The sequence below is a fragment of the Cavia porcellus genome, unplaced genomic scaffold (genome assembly GCF_034190915.1).
Source record: "Cavia porcellus strain 051 isolate PalLab524CR breed Dunkin Hartley unplaced genomic scaffold, mCavPor4.1 scaffold_7, whole genome shotgun sequence".
In the NCBI taxonomy this organism is placed as follows: Eukaryota; Metazoa; Chordata; class Mammalia; order Rodentia; family Caviidae; genus Cavia; species Cavia porcellus.
In genome coordinates, this window is record NW_026947490.1 from 20,998,932 (window position 1) to 21,018,467 (window position 19,536).

The 19,536-nt window shown below is 46.5% G+C and overlaps 1 protein-coding gene across 5 annotated transcripts; it reads left to right on the top strand.

Moving 5' to 3' along the window:
• The first annotated feature begins 4,171 nt into the window (after nt 1-4,171).
• On the top strand, nt 4,172-17,881 carry LOC100730804 (carcinoembryonic antigen-related cell adhesion molecule 21-like). 5 transcript variants are annotated; one of them, XM_013146844.2, is made up of 8 exons: nt 4,172-4,359; nt 5,334-5,693; nt 10,355-10,630; nt 12,110-12,230; nt 13,239-13,291; nt 14,152-14,183; nt 14,668-14,709; nt 14,998-17,881. In XM_013146844.2, the coding sequence occupies exons 1-8, from the start codon at nt 4,296-4,298 to the stop codon at nt 15,061-15,063; spliced, it is 1,014 nt and encodes a 337-aa protein (XP_013002298.1). In that variant the 5' UTR covers nt 4,172-4,295; the 3' UTR covers nt 15,064-17,881. The 5 variants fall into 5 exon arrangements, 3 of the variants coding, with proteins under 3 accessions (XP_013002298.1, XP_023418563.1, XP_023418562.1); XM_023562795.2 differs by lacking the exon at nt 12,110-12,230; XR_010048640.1 differs by lacking the exon at nt 14,998-17,881 and having other exon boundaries at nt 12,110-13,291; nt 14,668-14,710.
• The last annotated feature ends 1,655 nt before the right edge of the window (nt 17,882-19,536 follow it).

The following is a 19,536-nucleotide window of genomic DNA, read 5'->3' on the forward strand; positions in this document are numbered from 1 at the left end:
GGAAGGAATAGGTGGGACACGGGAGGTCCCTGCCAGGAATGGAAATCAGGCTTCATCTCCACATCACCATGATTCTTCTAAATGAAGTTGGACCCTGTCCCTGGGAGAACTTGTAGGTCGACCCTAGGTGCGTCCACAGCAGCCTTACCAAGGCCCACGGACACAGGGCTTAGTGAGAGAGAGCCTTTAGGGAAAGCATCTCATAACCATTGTCCCCTGTGGCCACACAGGGACTGCTGGGCCCTGGCAGTCCAGCCACTGTGCCAAGAGCCTTCCCTTTCACAGTGATGTGCATGCTGGAATTGGTCCTGCGCCACCAGTCCATGCCAGCACCACCTCCAGGGAGCTTCCTCTCTGGGTCCCTGGCTACTGACCCAAAGGCTTCACCCTGGAGCCTTATTGAGGACTGGGGCTGGGCAGCTGGGAAGGCCTCTGCGAAAGCCAGAACCACAGAAGCTTAGAAAAGAGCATTGCTAGATTTCCCGTTATAGGTAACCTGCATCTTTTCTCTGGCTGCTTTTAATATTCTGTTTTTTTGGTGGATTTCTGGGATCTCGATTATTATATGTCTAGGCGTAGATCTGTTTTGGTTGTAGGTAGCTGGCATTCTGTATGCTTCTTTTATCTGGATAATAACAGCAGACTTATCAACACAAACTCTTAAGTCAAGAAGGGAGTGGGGAGAAATATTCCAAGTCCTGAAGGAAAAAAATATGCAACCGAAGTTCATATATCCGTCAAAACTCTTTCTAAAAATTAATGAAGAAATAAGATACTTTCAAGACAAGGAGGAACTGTGGGAGTTCGTGGCCACCAATCCAACCCTACAGAGAGCGCTGAAGGACATTACAGAGAAAGAGAGGAAGAGATATCAGGATTCCAGCAACAGTGGCAGAGAGGCCTCAGTGAACGGGGCAGACAATGGAATGAGGGAATAAGGTGGACAAATTATAGCAGAAAAGTGGAGTAGCAGACATGAGGCAGAGACGGTAAGCTAGTCTTTAGTAGAGACAGCTCTGAAACTATATTTAAAAAAAAAAGCAGAGGTCATTGCTAATGGTGTATAACGATTTAAAAGACACAGTAGTCCTAGTGCCATATTTAGATTGAATTAAATTTGTTCTGATCTGTCCACTCATGTCAGATTTGAGGACACAGACCTCTAGAACCAAAAATAGCAGGTTATACCATGGTAACTATCCTTACTTTCCTATTGACTTAGGCTGAAATCCTGTATTACTTACATTGTCTTACTATGACTGATCTTAATTGTATCTGAATCATAAGACTATTGGTTGGCCTTGACTGATCCTATTTGAAATTGGTATGCGTGTTAGAATCAACCCTAAAAGTAGAGGAAACTACTCTGAGCATGACAAGATGTAAAGGATATCCATACTGGTATGAATCAGTAACAGCTCTCAAATACTACAATGCAGTCAAAGTTAAGTTTTTATAAAAATAGGTGATAGTATGTTTAACTATAATAAGCCAGTGTTGTGGACAAATCTATTGAAAATAACAAGAGAAAACATAGTAGCTATGGAAGATCATTTATATTATAGTTTTATATGTCTTATCCATTGCATGTTTTTCTAGGAAATTGTTTTGCTGACTTGTTATGACTTGGTTTTCCCTATAATACAGAGAGGATAGGAACAAATACTCTGAGGAAGAGACCTGAAAAACCCGAGGCTTATTTTGTAGCATTATAATATAAATTCTAGCAATCTATTGTTTGCTGATTAGAATGACATTGGACTGGTTTCTTCAGTTCAACTTCAGCATATGCAGAGATGGGGACGGCTATCACAAAGAGAATGAGAGATGCGAAGGTAGTTGCAATTGTCTTCCCTAATTTGGAACTTGAGGACCTAAAAAGACTTCATCATCCTGTAATGATTTGATTAGTTCTATAATATGCAATAAGTATATAAAGTGGGTGAAGTTAGGGACAACTATTTGTAAGAAGCTAGAGACAGTTAGATAAGGAAGATCTCCAGTGGACTTGCTATGAAATCTGTATTTCTTTAAATTGTTTTTTATCTTTTTTAAATGTTCTGTTCTGTTTTGATATGGTTAACCTTACCCTCTTTGAGATGTAAAACAAATAGGTGGGACTGATAATCATATTACGGAGCTTTTGTTCGATCATAGAGCAGAATGGTTTGTAGGGTCACTTTTTTGAATATCATTCTAAATACTCTAATTCTATAACCTGAACAGCTATTTCGAAGATGACAATTTGTAACTTATCAACCGGCAATTTCTTACCTTTTGTTTGTCTGTAATTTTGTATTATTTCTACCCCCTTTTTTTTATCTCCATGTATTTTTTTTTCTTTCTCGTTTCCTTTTCTTTAAATAAAAAAAAAAAGAAAAGAAAAGAAAAGAAAAGAGCATTGCGCCCTCTAGCGATCACATCCTTCCAGAGACACAAAGGGGTCAGGGAGGGGAGAGGTGAAGCTGAGCTTGGATAAAGGCAGGTGCAGAGGATGCAAGTGAGATGCAAGTGAGGGCGAGGGGGCTGAGTTAGATGGATGATGGGAGGGATTCGAAACAGCAGGTGAGAGGAAGAATTAGATAAGCCGGGAAAGGGTGCAGAGCAGGTGCAATTTCCACTGACATTTGGGGCTGCTCATCTTTGTGGAGTTACCTGCACCTTGTGGAGTGTTTAGCAACATCTTTGGATTCTACCCAGTAAGTGCCAGGAGCATACTCCCCTCAGGTGTGACAATCACAAGGATCTTGAGACACTGCCAAATGCCTCGGGAGGGCAAAACCCAGCTTGGCTCAGAATCACTGATGTTCCGCATCCTGATAGGGTGGGGGACAACTACCTGACACCAGGAATTCCAGACCAGAAGAATAGCATGACCTCAGAACTTTATGAATCAATAGATCATACTATGAATTGCAACAAAAATGTGACTCAGAGGACTTTACGGCTCTTATACAGAAAAACAAAATTAGATATTCACTCCCCGTTGAACTTACTACAGTAATAACATGACATGGAACTTGCATAAAGATTCATGTATATATCAAAGAGCTGGAACTGAATGTGTAGAATAAGCCCTGACAATGTTGGTCATATGATCTCTGGCAAGTGCATCAAAATAGCTTAATAGGGTAAGTAAAGTCTTTTAGAATCTAGAGAGAGCCAGTTCCCACTATTTTAAGCCTAGTCAGCATTCCTGCAGCTGGCCCTGACATCAACCACAAGTCCCTTCATCGTCTCCAGGGGGTGACATCAGGATACACTCAACACTCATGAAAACAGTTCCTGAAAAGTGAATCTAGCTCAGGCTTGGCAGCTGATGCAGCCTGATTGCCATCCCTGGCCCCAAGGGATACTTCTGAGTCCCTCTCTCATGCCTACTTTGTCCCAACCACTCCTTACCGGAGCTCTGAGGATCCTTCCCAGCCAGGGTTCTCTGCTTGGTGCACTCTCTTCTGGCATCACCATAGGGTAAGAGAATGAGTGACCACAGGAGAATCAGTAGGGCAGAGGACAGAGGCCAAGCAACTCCATCAGGGAGGACATGGGTCACACCTCAGCAGAAATTGTAGAGAGGAGGCTGTTCCAGAAATCTGCCACCAAGGCATTTGTTGTCCACAGCCACTTACCTCCCCCACCACCTCCTTCCTCCCCAGGACATTTGGGTCATTTCCATCCCTGCCCACCCAGGGATTCATCTCCTCCTAAAACATCTGATCAGAGACTAACTGGGGACGCCAGAGACACAGGGTAAGTCCCCCCCCCCACTCATCACTTAACTTGTCCCTTCCTTGTCTATCACCTAGAGTCATCTATGTCATCTTCCTCCTAAAAGTAAATTTTACCTCCCCAGAGCACACATAAACAGACTGTGTACCCAGCTGGATTTTTTGTCCCAAAGGGAAGCACGGCCCTGGATTTAGGAACCCCAGGATCTCTCTGCGTTGTGGGCAGCCCCAAGGCCAGGACAGTGCAGAGGGTGACCTACTTCTCCCTCTTAGGTGAGAGTCACCAACAGCATTGTCCTTGAAGTATGCTCTGCAGTACAGAAACATACCACAGAGAAGTGGAACAGACAGGGAAGACAGGACTCAAAGGGTAGGAGAGAGCCAGGTTTCCCTAGACACAGACTCCACCCCCAAGTCACATGATCCTGGGGTGTGCCCTTGCCCTGGGAGGAGGCTCAGCTCAGACAGAGACAGCACAGCAGAGCTGACCCTCTCTAGCCGCCTGCTTGGGAGCCTGTGTGGAGCTGAAGCTCTTCTCTACAGAGGACAGAGCAGGCAGCACAGACCATGGCACCCCGCACAGCCACTTCCCACAGAGGATTTGTTCCCTGGCAGGGGCTCCTACTTACAGGTGAGAGGGGACAGTCATGGGAGGAGAAATACATAGACTGGCCGGGTTCCCTGAGGAAGACAGAACTTGGAGTGGACAGAGGTTTCTGTTTGGAACAGGAAGGGAGAGGACACAAAAGAGAAACGGAAGCCTGAGTAACAGGAACCTTTCAGCGGTTGGAAACTAAAAAAGGAGGAGGAAAAGTTGCATTTTTCTGTTATAAGTTAATCATTGGTCACCATATTTTTTCTTTCCTTCTGTTTTATTTTATTTTATTTTATTTTAAGACAGTGTCTTGCTATGTATCCTAGGATGACCTTGAACCTGTCTTAGTCTCCCAAATGCTGGCACTAAGAACATCTGCCACAACACCTGTCAGGTCACTATCTTTTTAATATTGATGTTAACAATAACATCAGGGTGATTTCAAAGAAAATCACACCTGGGGTATGAAGGGTTGTACTTACCCATCCCTACCAGAAACTGCAAACAAACCCCTGGGGCACACAGGGCTCTCAGAGCATCACTTGTTCATTCACAGGTATCTGAGGCTATTCCAGAGCTTGGGCTCCCACAGAATCACAGAGCTCTTGTCCTAGAAGGAGGAAAAATGATCAGCAAGGACATATAGAAAGGGAAGTCAGGTCTTCACAAGAGGTACAGAGAGAAAAAAGCAGGAAAAGACAAGGAATTAAAAAACTAGGTCTCTGTGACAGGTCAGTGAAGGCTACCCTGAATGTGAGCGGGACTTGAGGGCTGGGCTGTGAGTGGTGAGTCATGCAGACCCCTGGGGCACAGTGCTCCAAACAGGGAATGACAAGTTCAGGGGCAAGGAAGGAGTGAAGTCCCACTGCTGACCTCAGCCTAGTAAGAGACACATACATGCTTGCAGCAGTCACACTAAGCAATGAAAACATCTCAGGACTCAGGGCTCCATCTCTCCATCCAACGGAGTTTCCAGTATTGATGATTTTTTCTCTGTCTGTCTCTTCTAGTCTCTCTTTTGACCTTCTGGAGCCCACTCCACAATGCCCAAATGACTATTAAATCGGTGCCTTTTGATGCTGTTGAAGGGGCAGATGTTCTTCTACTTGTCCACAATTTGCCAGAGAACATTATAGGTTATAGGTGGTACAAAAGGGAAAAGGTTGATTCCAACAGTCACATTGCAGCATATTTGGTATCCACTAATGTCACTAGACCAGGGCCTGCATACAGTCATCGAGAGACTATATATCCCAATGGCTCCCTGCTGATCCAGAAGGTCACCCAACAGGACACAGGATTCTACACCCTACAAGCCATAAAGTCTACTTTGCAGAATGAAGAAGCATCTGGACAGTTCCATGTACACCGTGAGTTATTCTCAATGACCTGTGGGTGTGGGATGGGATGGTGCCCCCACTCTGCCACATTACATCCCCATGTTGAGCTTTGATCCCATAGTGCAGAACACATACAGTGGAGATTACCTTCAATGGAGTGGAATCCTCTACCTGAATCCACCCAGCAGAAGGAAGGAGAGTTGGATGGAGTAACTTGAGGGACAGAAAGATCCTCTCAATCCAGCCTACCATCTCCTTACTATATACATGACCCTGAGAGGGACTCTGAGGAAGGTGGTTAGGGTATGACCTGAGGGGACTCTTCAGTCCCCTGCCCAAGCTCCTCATGCTCAGTGGTACTGGAGAGCAAGTGCTCAGGGTGAGACTTGGATCCACTGTATAGGGATGATGGGGAGCAATAACTCACTGGCTGTCTGAATCTCATACTTTCCTAGGGCTGGTCCCTAGCACAGCCAGTGCACAACCCCAAGAGACACATCTCAGTAAGGTCACCTGGGAAATTCTCTCTCCTGCCATGTGGCATAGATAGCACAGATGAACAGGTGCCTTAGGCCATAGCTAAGTTGACTGACTCAGAGAATCCACAGGAAACTCAGTGTGTCCAAGGTGAAGAACAGAAGAGTATTAGACTCCTGGAAGTTCCCTGTTCACTGGGAACTGTTCCAATTTATTCTGTGTGGAGGCAAGTAACATATGCTGCTCATTTAGGCAACTACTCTATGCCAAGGGCAGGTAACTGTGAGTATTTCAGATTAATTTACCAACAAGATATCAAACCAGATACTATTTCCCAGGTATCCTAGAATGGGGAGACAAAGGCACAAAAAAAATACAAATCTGCCTCTGACCCCCGGTCCAAAGCCCCAGGCTTGTTCTACCCATCTGACTCCGGATGCCATCCTACTCCCCCTGTGGGGCTCACATCCCTTCAGAGTTCTCCCAGCATCTCCTGCAGAGGATGCTATACTGACAAGCACTATTTGAAGGGTTTGATGCCTGGGTCACTCACACGGGTTTCCCCATGAAGACACCATCATCACAGGCGGTTACTGTAGCCTGGTGAGATGCATCGGCCATCGGCATTTTAGTTAGTCTCTGTCTAATCTGGAAGAATTTAATAAAACTTTAATGGTGATTCCTGGGGTCAACAGAAAAGACACAAAGATTTTACATGCCTAGTTGGGCTCCTGACTACTTTGACTCATTTTCAGATGCAACTGGGAATTTAGACTGCTAATATTACTAATAAGTGTCACTTCTGGGAAGTTGCTATCCCTCATTTTATACTAAGGATGTCTCAGACTTGCCCTCTGACTAGGTCTGTCCACCCAACAAGGCTCACAGGACTCCTCATCAGGGAGTGGCTAATTTCAAACTGACTTCAGGAAACATGTTTGATTCAAATGTGATCCACAAAGTCTTCAGAGCTTGGTCTAAGATCCTTTGGTTCTCTTAGAGAAATATTTTGTTCAGTAATTGGACTTAGATCTAAGGATAGAAATGAAAAATTTCCCAGCTTTAACATCTAAAATTGCTGTCTAAAGCTTTAACATCTAAAATTGCTGTCCAAATCTTTCAATGCCCATAAGGCTCCTGAGGGCCAGATTCTCAAAAAGCCCACAGGGTCCTCATTTTCACCTACATTGGGAAGAGGGACATTAAACACCAAGAACAAGAAGCTGATTCAGCTGGGCTGAATGCCAGGCTTGGTGTTGCTCCCCTTTGTGTGATTTCTGCACACAAACATACTCAGTCCAGGCTGTGGGGTTTAAGCTAAATGGCAGGTCCCATCATGACCCAACTCAAGCACAGTCTTGCAAAACAAAGCCCCAGATGAAACACCCCAGGCTGAGTAGCAGAGGTCTCTGCAGCTAAAGGGTCTCAGCACACACATGACCCAAGGTAAACCGGTCTCACTGGCTGGCAGTGAGGACAGGAGAGGCACTAGGGGTCTGTCCATGACCAAACACTGCAGCTTGGTTCCCACGTGAAAAGGCCTGTGTGCTTCTCAGACAAAATGTAGGTGGCCTTAATGTCCTCTGAGTTCTCAGGTCCTCATGCACCTGCCTGTGAGATGCACTTTTGTCCAGTCCTTTAAGGACACAAGTTGCCTGAGAGGTGAGAGAGCTCCACTCTGGTGGAAAATGCCTTTGCCCACATCAAAGTACCACACAAGGCGATCTTCTGTTTTTCTGCATAGTGATCTTACCCAAACCCTACATTACAGTCATCACCTCCAACCCTGTGGAGGGTGAGGAAGCCGTAGCACTGACATGTGAACCCAAGACTCAGGACACAACCTACCTGTGGTGGATAAATGGCCAGAGCCTTCAAGAAGGTGATAGGCTGAAACTGTCTGATGGCATTACTTTATTCACTGTCACAAGGAATGACACAGGATCCTATGAGTGTAAAACCCATAATGCAGTGCCTTCCACCTGAAGTGACCTACTCATCCTGAACATTTCATGTGCGTAACTCATATTCTGCTGTGGTCCCTGCTAACCACCCAGCAGGCAGGGCCAGAGGCAGAGGCCAGCCCACTCAGTTTCTCTCTCAAGTCTACAAAACAGGCATCACCTGTGGACAGGTGGGCTGGCCATACCATCCCGACCTTGCCATCCAGGCTGGCCTGACCTTCAGCCCAGAACAGGAGGACAGGGGCATCTCCTGTCTGTAGAGATTCACTTTACCACCTGATATGTAAAAACAGGGGGATGACTCAGGCTCAACCCGCACAGAGGGATACGACCGGGACTTTTTTCTGTGTACGTAGTACTGGGGATGGAACCAGAGCCTGATGCACCCTAGGCAGGTGCTCTGTCACTGAGCTGTGCCTTCTCATCTGGTTGGCACTGTTTAAAACCAAGGTTGTGCTGTGTCTCCCAAGGATAATCAGCCTTCTACAAGCCAGGAGCTCCCTCTTCCCTCTGATGAAGTCACATGTGGTTTTATTCTGTTTCCTACAGATGGCCCAGATGGCCCCATCATATTGCCCCAAGTCACATTTCCATCCAGGGACAAACCTCAACCTGTCCTTCCATGCAGCCTCTAACCCACCTGCACCGTACTCTTGGCTTGCAATCCACAAAGGAGCTTTCTACTCCAAACATCTCGGCAAATGCTAGTGGATCTTACACTTGTCTCATCTCTAACCCTGCCACTGGCCTCAGTAGGAGCACAGTCAAGGATATTACAGTCACTGGCCTGGAGTGACAGTACCAAGCTCTGGAGCAGTGTTTTGGTTGGAAATGGCGGGAAAGAAGTCACTTCCTAGCCTGTATCTGCAGACACAAGCAAATCTGCATCCTCCTTTGAGAATTCTTCCCCATCTCCAAAAATGTCCTCCTTGCTTCCCTGAGTACTCATGGCTGAGCTGGAGTTCAGCCTGGAATGTGGAGAGATGGTTCTCTTCTTCCAAGAAAGACCCATGGAATGGGCAGAGATTTACAAAATTGTTGGGGTCCTTGAGGTCAAGTAGCTTCTTTCAATTACTAACTCCCTCCTTCTGTCATCTCTGCTTTCTTTAACCTCTTCCATGAGCTATAAGGAACCCACAGGGCTTGGAAACACCTTTGCACTGTTTTTTCTCCAATGAGAGGAAGAAATCCCTCTTGGACAGGGAACAGTGGCTCAGAGCTCTGCTCCAGCTCTGTTCCAGACTCACCCACAGACTGGCTCTGCCCTGACCCTCTCTGGGGTGGGACAGGACAGGTGGAAAAGAGATCTGGGTGGCCTGTCCTCAGTCTGTTAAGTAATGTCCCCAGTGGGCATCTGAGCCTCCCAGGCATGCAAGGAAATGAAAAAGTGCACCTTGGGGCAGTTGCCTCTGAGCTGGGTCCTGCCTCTGAAGTCCCAGTTGTCTGATGCTGAGGACACAACTGCAGGTGGTACACCATGGAGAGCAGTGAGTGCCACATACATGGAGACATGGGAGCATCACTGAGCAGTCCTGCATTCAGGGAAGGACAGGGCCAAACTGCTATATTTGCACAGAATGATGCCATCCTTTTGGGAACACTGTGACCATTTATCTCTGCTGATTTCCTTCACTGTGGTATTTAATACACAGGTCAGGGAATAAAAGTCTGTTTCCAACTAGAATATGCTTTACCCTAGAAGGGCATCACTTTTTTCTGTCATGGAAAGCACTGGCAAAATATTGTACAAAAATCAGTAGGAGACTATGGTGGCTTTCCCTCACAATAGCATACTATGCCTTTTCCAGGGTGGTCTTTTGTCTTGATTTTTGCTCTTTTGCTCAGCCAAAACTTCCTCAGCAAAGAGTGCCACACACACACACACACACACACACACACACACTTCACATTTATTTTCTCAAATTAAAAAAAAATGGTCAATGGGAAAAATTCTCAGCCTTCCATTGAGATTTCTGGAAAGGTGGACTGAGCACAGGTTCCTAAAATGGATCCTTCAGAGAGGTCCAGGGAAGCTGATGGGCCTCCCTGCGTGCACTGGGTTCAGAGGGAGGGATAGCTTGCTCCTTACTGTCACCTGAACCAAGGCAAGCAACCTCCATGGAGAGGGAGAGCTGTCCTCTGAGCCACCTCACAGCACTCACAGTGACCCAGAGACTTGTCTGAATATCCAAGGAAAGGACACAGCTAGGCCCCAGCCCATGCTCAGTCAGTTCCCTCCTCTGTCCGCAGAGCTAGTGTCACCACCCTCCATCTCTGCCAGCAACATGACAGTTGCAGAAAATGGTTCTGTGGTCTTGACCTGCCTCTCAGATGACACTGGCATCTCCTTCAAGTGGATCTTCGAAAACCGGAGTCTGCAGCCCTCAGAGAGGATGAATCTCTCCCAGGACGGCAGCATCCTCACCATCGACCCTGTTAAGAGAGAAGATGTTGGGGAGTATCAGTGTGAGGCCTCCAACCCAGTCAGTTCCAGCAGGAGTGACCCCCTCAGGCTGGCCATGATCTGTGAGTGCCCCTCAATATCTCGTACTGTTTCCCTGATACATTTTATAGGCAGTGTCATCAAATGATACAAGCAATTAGAATGGGGTATGTCTTGTTTACTTGTCTCTCATTTCTGAGACAGAACACCTGATACCCAAAATGAAGAAAGGAAAGGTTTATTTAGTTCACAGTTTGTGGAGGTTTCAATCCATAATCAGCTGGCTCCAATTCAGGGTGGTGTGGCACTGGGGTAACACTTTAAGGCAGCAGCCAGCAAAAGCAAGCAGAGCAAAAATGAGGAAGAACATGCCTCTTTTCCTCCCTTATATTGTACACAAGCCAATCCCAGCTCCAGAGCAGGTGTAGCACTCACAATATCTCCTTAACCTCCTCTTACACAGGATGAGGATGTTTACAAATTATGGATCCTGGCTACTTGCCAAGTCTCTCAGTTAAACTTATAAACTGCTCCAGTTCTTACAAGGTATCAAACATAACAGGATAGATGCTTTAGAACCTGGAAAGCATGTGATAGGGATGTGGAAATTAGATAACCTTGTCATTATCATTCTTCTGGTCTGTATCAGGTGTTTCCCTCAGTGATCTCATCGGTTAAATTATAACAAAAAGCCTAGATCTTAACTTTATTGTGTGGATGCTTATTGGGTTCAGGAGACTGAAGCCATCAGCACAGGGTCCTGGACAGAATCAAGGCTCAATTTACGCTATAACAACTAATATTATTTTGATGAGCTTTCTTAATACCTGAGCAATCAAGAATGGGGTTAGCATTTCATTGTATCACCTCCAGCTTCTTTGATGCTAATTAGCTCACTGAAGAATTGATCCATCAGGTTCCAAGTCTGCACCATGCGGTGACAGCCTCTTGTCTTGGGAATGGAGACATCAGAGGAGATATAAGTAAGGAATTTCCAACCTGGCCCATAGAAGGCCCTGAATTCTGTCATGCACTATCACTATTATTAATCAGTCATGCACCAGCTGTGTAGGGTTGGGCCTCTAAGACTGTCATGTGATGGGAAAAGAGACGGAGAGGTAGAATTGAAGAACATGAGAAGGATGAAGTGCAGACTCTGGGTGGGAGAGTGTAAAGGTTAGAGAACTTCAGGATTTCAAAACAGAAAATGAGGCAACAGCTACAGAGTCTGAACTTGGTGATAATCATCCCTGCACCCACTGGGAAGAGCCAGCCCTCTAAGACAGTCATGTTATGGAGAAAAGAAACAGAGGTGGAGGCATTAAAAACATGAGAACAACAAACTATAGATTGGGTGGGAGAGTGTAAGGTTAGAAAACTTTAAGGTTTCAAAACAGAAAAGGAGGCAACAGCCACAGAGTCCTGAGGACTTGGCGATTACACAACAAACCACAAAGGGATCTGAGTGTCGTATTTGACAACCCTCACAGGCCCTACCGTACACAGCACTCTCCTCCTGGTAGCACACTTGATCCTTCACTCCCTTTCTCTTTTCCTTTCAGCAGAAGGAAAGATCCTGGGTGCCCCTGCAGGTGCCTTTGCTGGTATAGTGTCTGGGGTGCTTGTGGTGGTAGCTCTTGCTGTTGCCCTGGGGTGTTTCCTGCTCCTCAAAAGGATTAGAAGGTACCGAGATCGCTCCCCATCTCATCCCACCCCCAGGCTAACCCAGGACATGAGGAAGGAGACCCCTCCTCTAGTTTTGGCTCTCAGGTTCCTGGCTTCCCAGGAACCATTCCCTCTCTATCCACCTGGCTCCTTCCTCCCCAGCTCTGACCCTGGCTACTTGCTTAACAGTTTCTCCATTTCTAACGTCAGCAAATCTGGGGTTGTGGCTCTTCTCTGTGCTGTGGTTCCCATACAGCAACCCTACAGCCTGTTTGAGAGGTGGTCAGTGCTCAGAACCTGGCACCTCCTCTAGGTTACTTGGTTATCCCACCCAGGAAAGGGTCACAGCTCAGTGTCTGAGGCTGGTCATGGCCAAAGTCATATAGGATGAGTGAAGGATCCTGGACAGGCGATGTGAGGGTCACTGAGCCAAGTATATGAGATGGGAGTGCTGGACCTTAGAGGATCAGCATGCTCTGGAGTGTCCTTGAAGACTCCTGCCAGGTAGATAGAGAGAGGACAAGACCACTGTCCCATTTCAACACCTCCTAGCCAGAGCACAGGCTGTGTCCACAGCAAGGATATTGAAGCTGAAGAGAATCAAGATGACTGTTACTCTCTGGAGAAACCCAGTGCACTCTGCTTTCCTCCCAGGGCCTGGGCCCTTCAATTCAGGGAATTACACAGAACCCTATGAGTATGAAACCCAGAATGCAGTGACTTCCACCTGAAGTGACCAACTTGATTCCTTTTCTGCACGCTGAATTGCTTTCCTAGGTCCCTGGATAGAGGTTTTCTTTGGCCTGCCTCTGCCTGAGAGGCCTCCATTCTGGCCCAAAGCAGGCCAGAGGAGTCAAAAGCCTTTGCTCAGCCTTCCCTCTTCTGGGTTTCCCACCTGTCATAGAACAAATGGAGAAAGGAGTCTCCACTCTCAATTTAGAAAATAGGGCCACTCCATGACCTATATTTGACCCTAAAGCTGTGGCCTCTCCCTGCATTCTCATGTGTAAGTCTGACCTTTCCTAGGCCCAGCATGCAGCATGACCTCGGAGAGCACTGGCAACCTGTGTCAACCTCCAGTGAGTGTACCGTCTTGTGGGTATGGCTGGAAACCCGCAAGTTCATCCCATAGAGACCACTTCTGCAGTCACCTCTACTTTAGTCAGATCCTTTCCCTGGAGATTCTAGGCTTCTCATTAAATGATCAACATATTGAGGCTTCAAGGGAAGTAGACAATGAGAGGATGAAGAAAAAATAAAGATAGAGATGGGACTCTGGGGCCAGGTGGGGCCCTTCCTCCTAATATGAGGAAGAGATCGCTCAACCACTGCAATGCATTTATTTATACACTTGTTCTACAAGGCCCCTTTATTGACTAGCTCACTTCTGATTCCCTGTGTCCTTGGAGCCGTAACACCTGTTCCTCTCCAGCCATGCCTTCAGGGCCTTTCTCAGGCACAGGGAGACATTAGGGGACTCCTGCTCAGGCACTTGCGCTTAGGACTCCACACGTATGAATGATCACGAGCTCAGCGGCTTCCAACATCAGCATAGAAGCTCTCAGGTATAAATTCAGCCAGACAATGGTTTCTTGAGCTGTGGATATCTCTTCACCTCTTCCATTGCTCACTTGTTCCAAAACATCTTAAGGGTTTTGTCTTGGAACTCACTCTGATGCCCTGAGAACTGAAGATCCCCAATCCTCCTGTGGGGAGGATTGATAAGTGAGACAGGTAAGAGTGTTGGAAGAGCAGCAGGAAATGGGAGCACGGAACCCGCAAAGAGGGCCACAAATGGCCAAGCTTAGCCACGCTAAGAGTCTGGAATGTCAGAGTCTGGCATCCTAGGTTGACACTCCCTTGGGCATAAGAAGCAGTTTCTGTGGGAAACTGTGGGAAACTCCTGGCACCCTTCTAATAACCCCTGTCTATGTTTCAGGCCCCGATTTTTGCAACAGTTTCACAAGCCAGGTAGGTCTGTCCCCTCACCCGTCACACAGGGGTCCATGCAGACTCAGGGCAGGGGCTGTGTCAATTCTAGCAGAGCACAGAGCAGCCTCTCCCAATGGTCAGGACAAGGTCAGCCCAACCCTGGAAAGAAGTGGAGTCATCTTCACTGGAAGGAACATCCTCAGCCTCTCCAGAGGTTACCCTGGGTACCTTCATTGCTCAGAGGAGATCCTGGAGTGTGACAAGAGCATTGTTAGGGTTGGGGGCACCAGTGGGTGGTCCTAGTTTATAAGGCTGAAAACATGCAGAACAGGGATAGTGTCACCTCAGGTGGGACTGAGATGCTTGCTTCTGAGGGGAAATGGGTAGCGCAGATACAGGGGTGAAAGCTCTGGCCTCTAAGACACCAAAACATCTCAGGCTGAGTCCAGCACCTGCTCACTTCTTCCATAGCCTCTGTACCTTCCCCCCTGTCCTCTGACCTCAGTTCTCTCTCCCATAACAGGTCAACCTCCCTGATTCCAAGGAAACCGTTCCTATCTATGAGGTGAGTGTGGCTGATAAATGCTTTGCTCCCACAAAATCAGCAGTGCCCCAGGAATTGTCCCCACATGCAATCTAGCTGAGATTTTCAATCATTTTTGGAGGGAAAAAACAGTAACAATAGGGTCAAAGTTTGATGAACAGAGGGAGGGAGGAACCTTGGAACAGAAACCTACTGAGGATAGCCAGGTGTGGACACAGAGCAGCCCAGAGCCTACCCTGAGACCTGAGAGGCTCTGCTCTGTTCTAAGAAGGACCCAAAGCTCAGGGTTCTTCTTGCTTCTTTTCACAGGAATTACTAATCTCTGACATGAATGTTTACTGCGAGATCAACCACAGAGGAGATACAGCTTCATAATTTCCCACAGAAACTGCTTCTTATGCCCAAGGGAGTGTCAACCTAGGATGCCAGACTCTGACATTCCAGACTCTTAGCGTGGCTAAGCCTGGCCATTTGTGGCCCTCTTTGCTGGTTCCGTGCTCCAATTTCCTGCTGCTCTTCCAACACTCCTACTGCCTCACTTATCAAGAAAGTGCCTTGTGATTGATTAGGTGGGACCCACATGGATAAAACCAAGGATCTCTTGAACTGATATTTAATGAAACCTGTGAAGTGACCTTTACCATGGCACCCATACACAGATTCTATGGAGGACAGACATGACACTGAAGAGAATTTACTTTTCTCAAAGCCATTTTGTCGTTTCTTTCAAAAAATATAAATGCTGGCACCCGAATTCAGTTGACCAGACTCTGTCAGTTCCTGCAGTGGCACCCACAAGCACTCTCAAGCTCTCAAGAGAAGAAGATAGAGTGGAAGTGCACCATGCTCAGCACCTGCCCTCCTTCTCCCTGGTGATCCTTCTCAGCTGCTAGCACTGAGAGCTCACAACTCAGCAGCCCTTCAATAGGTCGTGGTTGCTCAGCACTGTGGACAGCACATCACAACCCCTGGTTCTTAGGTCCTGCAGCAGAGACTCAGATGAGAAGAGGCTGCAAGAAAGGTTTTCACTTTATTGCTTGAAAGAAAGGTGAAAAGCCCCTGAAAGGTGAGGACCTGGGCTACTCTGTCAGCTCCTCTAGCCAAGCCTCACTGCCACATCTTCCTCATTCCCATCTTCTTCCGTGCACTCTTTGAAGCAGTTCTACTCCTACATATCCAGCCCTGTCATTCCAGGGATTTATCTCCTGTGCATCCAGGTCTTTGAAGGCCACAAACTCAAAACACTCGCATCCCCAGAGTAAAGGCTACATATGTGCTCATGAATTCTCATGTATCTTGGATGTGTGTACATCTTTTGTACATCCATGTGAGCAGTAACACAGTTCCTCTGAGCCCTGTTGGAAACCACCATGCCTGTGCTGGGTCACCTTCATCACCCCTTCACACAGCCTCAGCCTCTGACAGCTGGCACTGAGCTCTCCAGAGTCCTTCAAGTTCTCACCACATGAACCTGTGACTCTCTCCTCAACAGCTGCTTGTGTTCTGGACCTGGAGTTTTTCAATTATGGCCCTGGGGCATCCAGCTCCATGCAAATTTTAAGACAATGGCAGTCACTCAGCATAATAACATCACTAAATGTGTCTGAACAGAGTCTCAGGTGAGAAGCTAGTGTCTCTATACATCTGAAGCTTCAGTGTGCAGGAGCACCCTATACGTCTTGTCCTTCCTTGGACATCAGAGGACACCACAGGCTGCCTCAGACCAACAGCCTGTGTCCAGACCCCAGCCTTAGATCCACACTGACCTTGTATAGGGAAATTCACTGCAGGAATGAAGGCACAAGAAAACCACTATGAAAGAATTGTTCAGTCCTATTTCTCACCATTTCCCTGACAGGAAAACACACAGAACACACTTCGTTTCACCACCCAGTCCCCAGTCCATCTTGGTCTGCTGCTCTCTCAGTATAGCAGAGCTAGGATGACCTTGTTGTTGTTTATGAAAGCAGGTCCCAGCCTCTGTGTTCCTGCCTGAGACTCCCTCACCTCCCTGCTCCAGAGGCCCAAATGGACCCATTTCCTTACTTCCCTGTCAAACTTCACAGCTGCCTGCTCTTCTGTGACTTCCGTGGTGAGTGACAGACCATCTGCTCACTGTCAGCCTGCAGTTTATCACAGGTTCTTCAGTAGTCACCTGTACTCAGGTCAGGGACTTGTGGAACAAGAACTTCTGGAGGAACAAGCACAATTTGTCCACGGAGGGAACTTCTTGGAGCAGCTCAGTGACTCTGGCTTCTGGTGTGGACAGAGGTATGGCCAAAAGCACCTACATCAAGAAGTGGCAGGTGGATGACTAAAGGAAGAAGAAGGACAACATGTGAGCAGAGCAATGGAAACATGGACCCACGCACTTTCTAAACAAAGATTTACTACTCCAAAGGAATGAGAATGTTGGCAACAGACCTTCTCATGGACTCCTCATGGGTCTGCATGGCAGCAGCCATAGCAGTTTTTTCCTTGGCAGTGTAAATGTGTACAGATTTTGATCAGTTTCCCTCTGTGAGCCTTACTAGGTTGGGAGCTGAGAGAAGGCAGGACTGTGCCTGCCCTGTCTCTGCCATTGTCAGTAACCTGCCCACAGCCTGTGGAGTTGTTTCATATGTGTGTTTAGCGGACAGCTCCTGGAGACTTCTTCCACACCAGGTGGAAGATAGGGACCTCCTTGTGGGAGGGCTTGATGGAAAGTAGAATGGGCCCTGATCCAGCTGCAGCGTGGAGAGAAGCATCACATATATCAAGCAACTGAATAATGGTGGACTCATAAAAAACCACAGTTAACCATGTCGAGGTGCTCTCCAAAGCACCTCCATGTCGAGGTGCTTTGAGAGAATGTTTCTCCAAATTAATATTGTTCAATGCCATTTGGGATTCACAACATCTGAGCAGGAAAAAATAGGAATCACTACTGAAATATTCATATCAAATGTATATTCTGATTATATAAGGGTGACCTGTCACCCTCATGCAGAGAGGATAAATCTCTGGTGGCACAGGCCACTGACATTGAAGCTGGTTGTTCAGTCTCAGCTCTACATGTTCATCCTGGGCATGACTGCAGAAGAAGCACAGATGGCATAAGAACCTGTTTACTTGGGACATTTTTAGGTAAACAGATGCACCTTGAGACCATAATTTTAAGCGAAATAAATCAAAAACACATGTTTAAATATCATATTATTTCTCTTGTATGAGAAAACAAAAGCATAAATAAGGATGAAAATGGATGATAAGTATTGGGAAATAGAAAGAAAAAATTCAAATGGGAAGTGAAGGGAGTAGGGAAAGGGAAGAAAGGGAAAAGGAAATTAAGAGAAGGGAAATGGAAACGAAGCTTTTGTAAGTAAAGAGGATAAGAAAAGTTGAAGGGAGGGGACTGGAGTGTGGAAGTAAAGAAAAATCAAGATAAAACAAATTTCCTATGAAAATTGTGATCATCAAGTACATCAAAACAGTACCAATGAAATTAATTTTAACAACCTGTTTACTGAAATAATAGCAGAAAACTCTAAACAAAGGAAAAGAATTTAGCAGGCAGATCAATGAGGCTTGTAGAATCCCACATAGTGATAATCAGAAAAGAATGTCTCCATACGGGCTGGAGATTTAGTTCAGTGGCACAAGTGCCTGCCCAGCAAGTGTTTGTTTGTGAGTACAATACCCAGTACAAAAAAAAAAAAAAACTTCTCCATGGCATATCATAGTCAAACCTCCAGAAGCCCTAACACAAGAACTGAATCTTAAAAGTAGTTAGAAAAAGCAATGAATCCCTTACAAAGTAAACTCATTAAAATTACAAGATTTCTCAACACAAACCTTAAGGGCTGAGAGTTTGGAGGGAAGTGTTTCAAGCCCTAAAAGAAAACTATTTCTATCACAGAGTAATGTGTCCTGCAAAATTGTCTTTCAAAATTGACAGAGAAATAAGATATTTCCATGATAAAGAGTACTTCCAGCATGGCAAACATGAAGTCATGAGTTTAATCCCTGGTACAAAAAAAAAAAAGAAATACTTCCATAAATTCATGACCTCAAAACCAGGACTCCAAAAAAACTCTCAGAGATACCCTAGGAAGAAACAGTGAAGGAAACAATGCCAAATAGTCTAAAAGAATGAGCACGCCAGGTAGAATAACCAATTAAGTAGAAGAGAAAAATATAACATCAGATGCAGGAAAATAAGGCAATGGTAGGAAAGAGTAAATACTTTCCAGTAATAACTGTCAGTGGAAATAGTTTTAATGCCTCAAGCAAAAGACACAGATGGTGCCAATGGCAGAGGGTAAGCAGCAGAGGAAGATCCTCTCTGAGATCTGGTGTCCACACACTGGAATACAGCAATGTGAGGACTAGAAAGGAAGTGGGTTCCCAGCCCCAGGAACGATCTGAAGTGAGAACTGAGGCCCAAAGGGAGAGTGAAGTGTCGATGTCGCTCCCGGCCGGCAGGAAGGACACACGACAAAGTCTGGCAGTGGACAACCTTTTTTTTTATTTTCTCTCCGTACAGCCTGCCCTGGGATCGCTCCCAGCCGAAGCCTCCTCTGGTCCGCTCCCCGCGGCTCCTTCCGTGCTTTGCTCCGAAGCCTCTACCGGTCCGCTCTCCGCGGCTCCTTTCGGGCTTCGCTCCGAAGCCTCTACCGGTCCGCTCTCCGCGGCTCCTTCCGGGCTTCTACTTCCCCCCAGGGGTGGCACCAGTATATATACGGATACAGTGTCCAATCATGTTAAAGTAAGCAAGGCAAGCTGATTGGCTAACATATTATTGAGCGGGTTGTTTACGCGGTAAGCAGGAAACTAACGTGCTCGATGGGAGGGGTAATCTAACTCAGG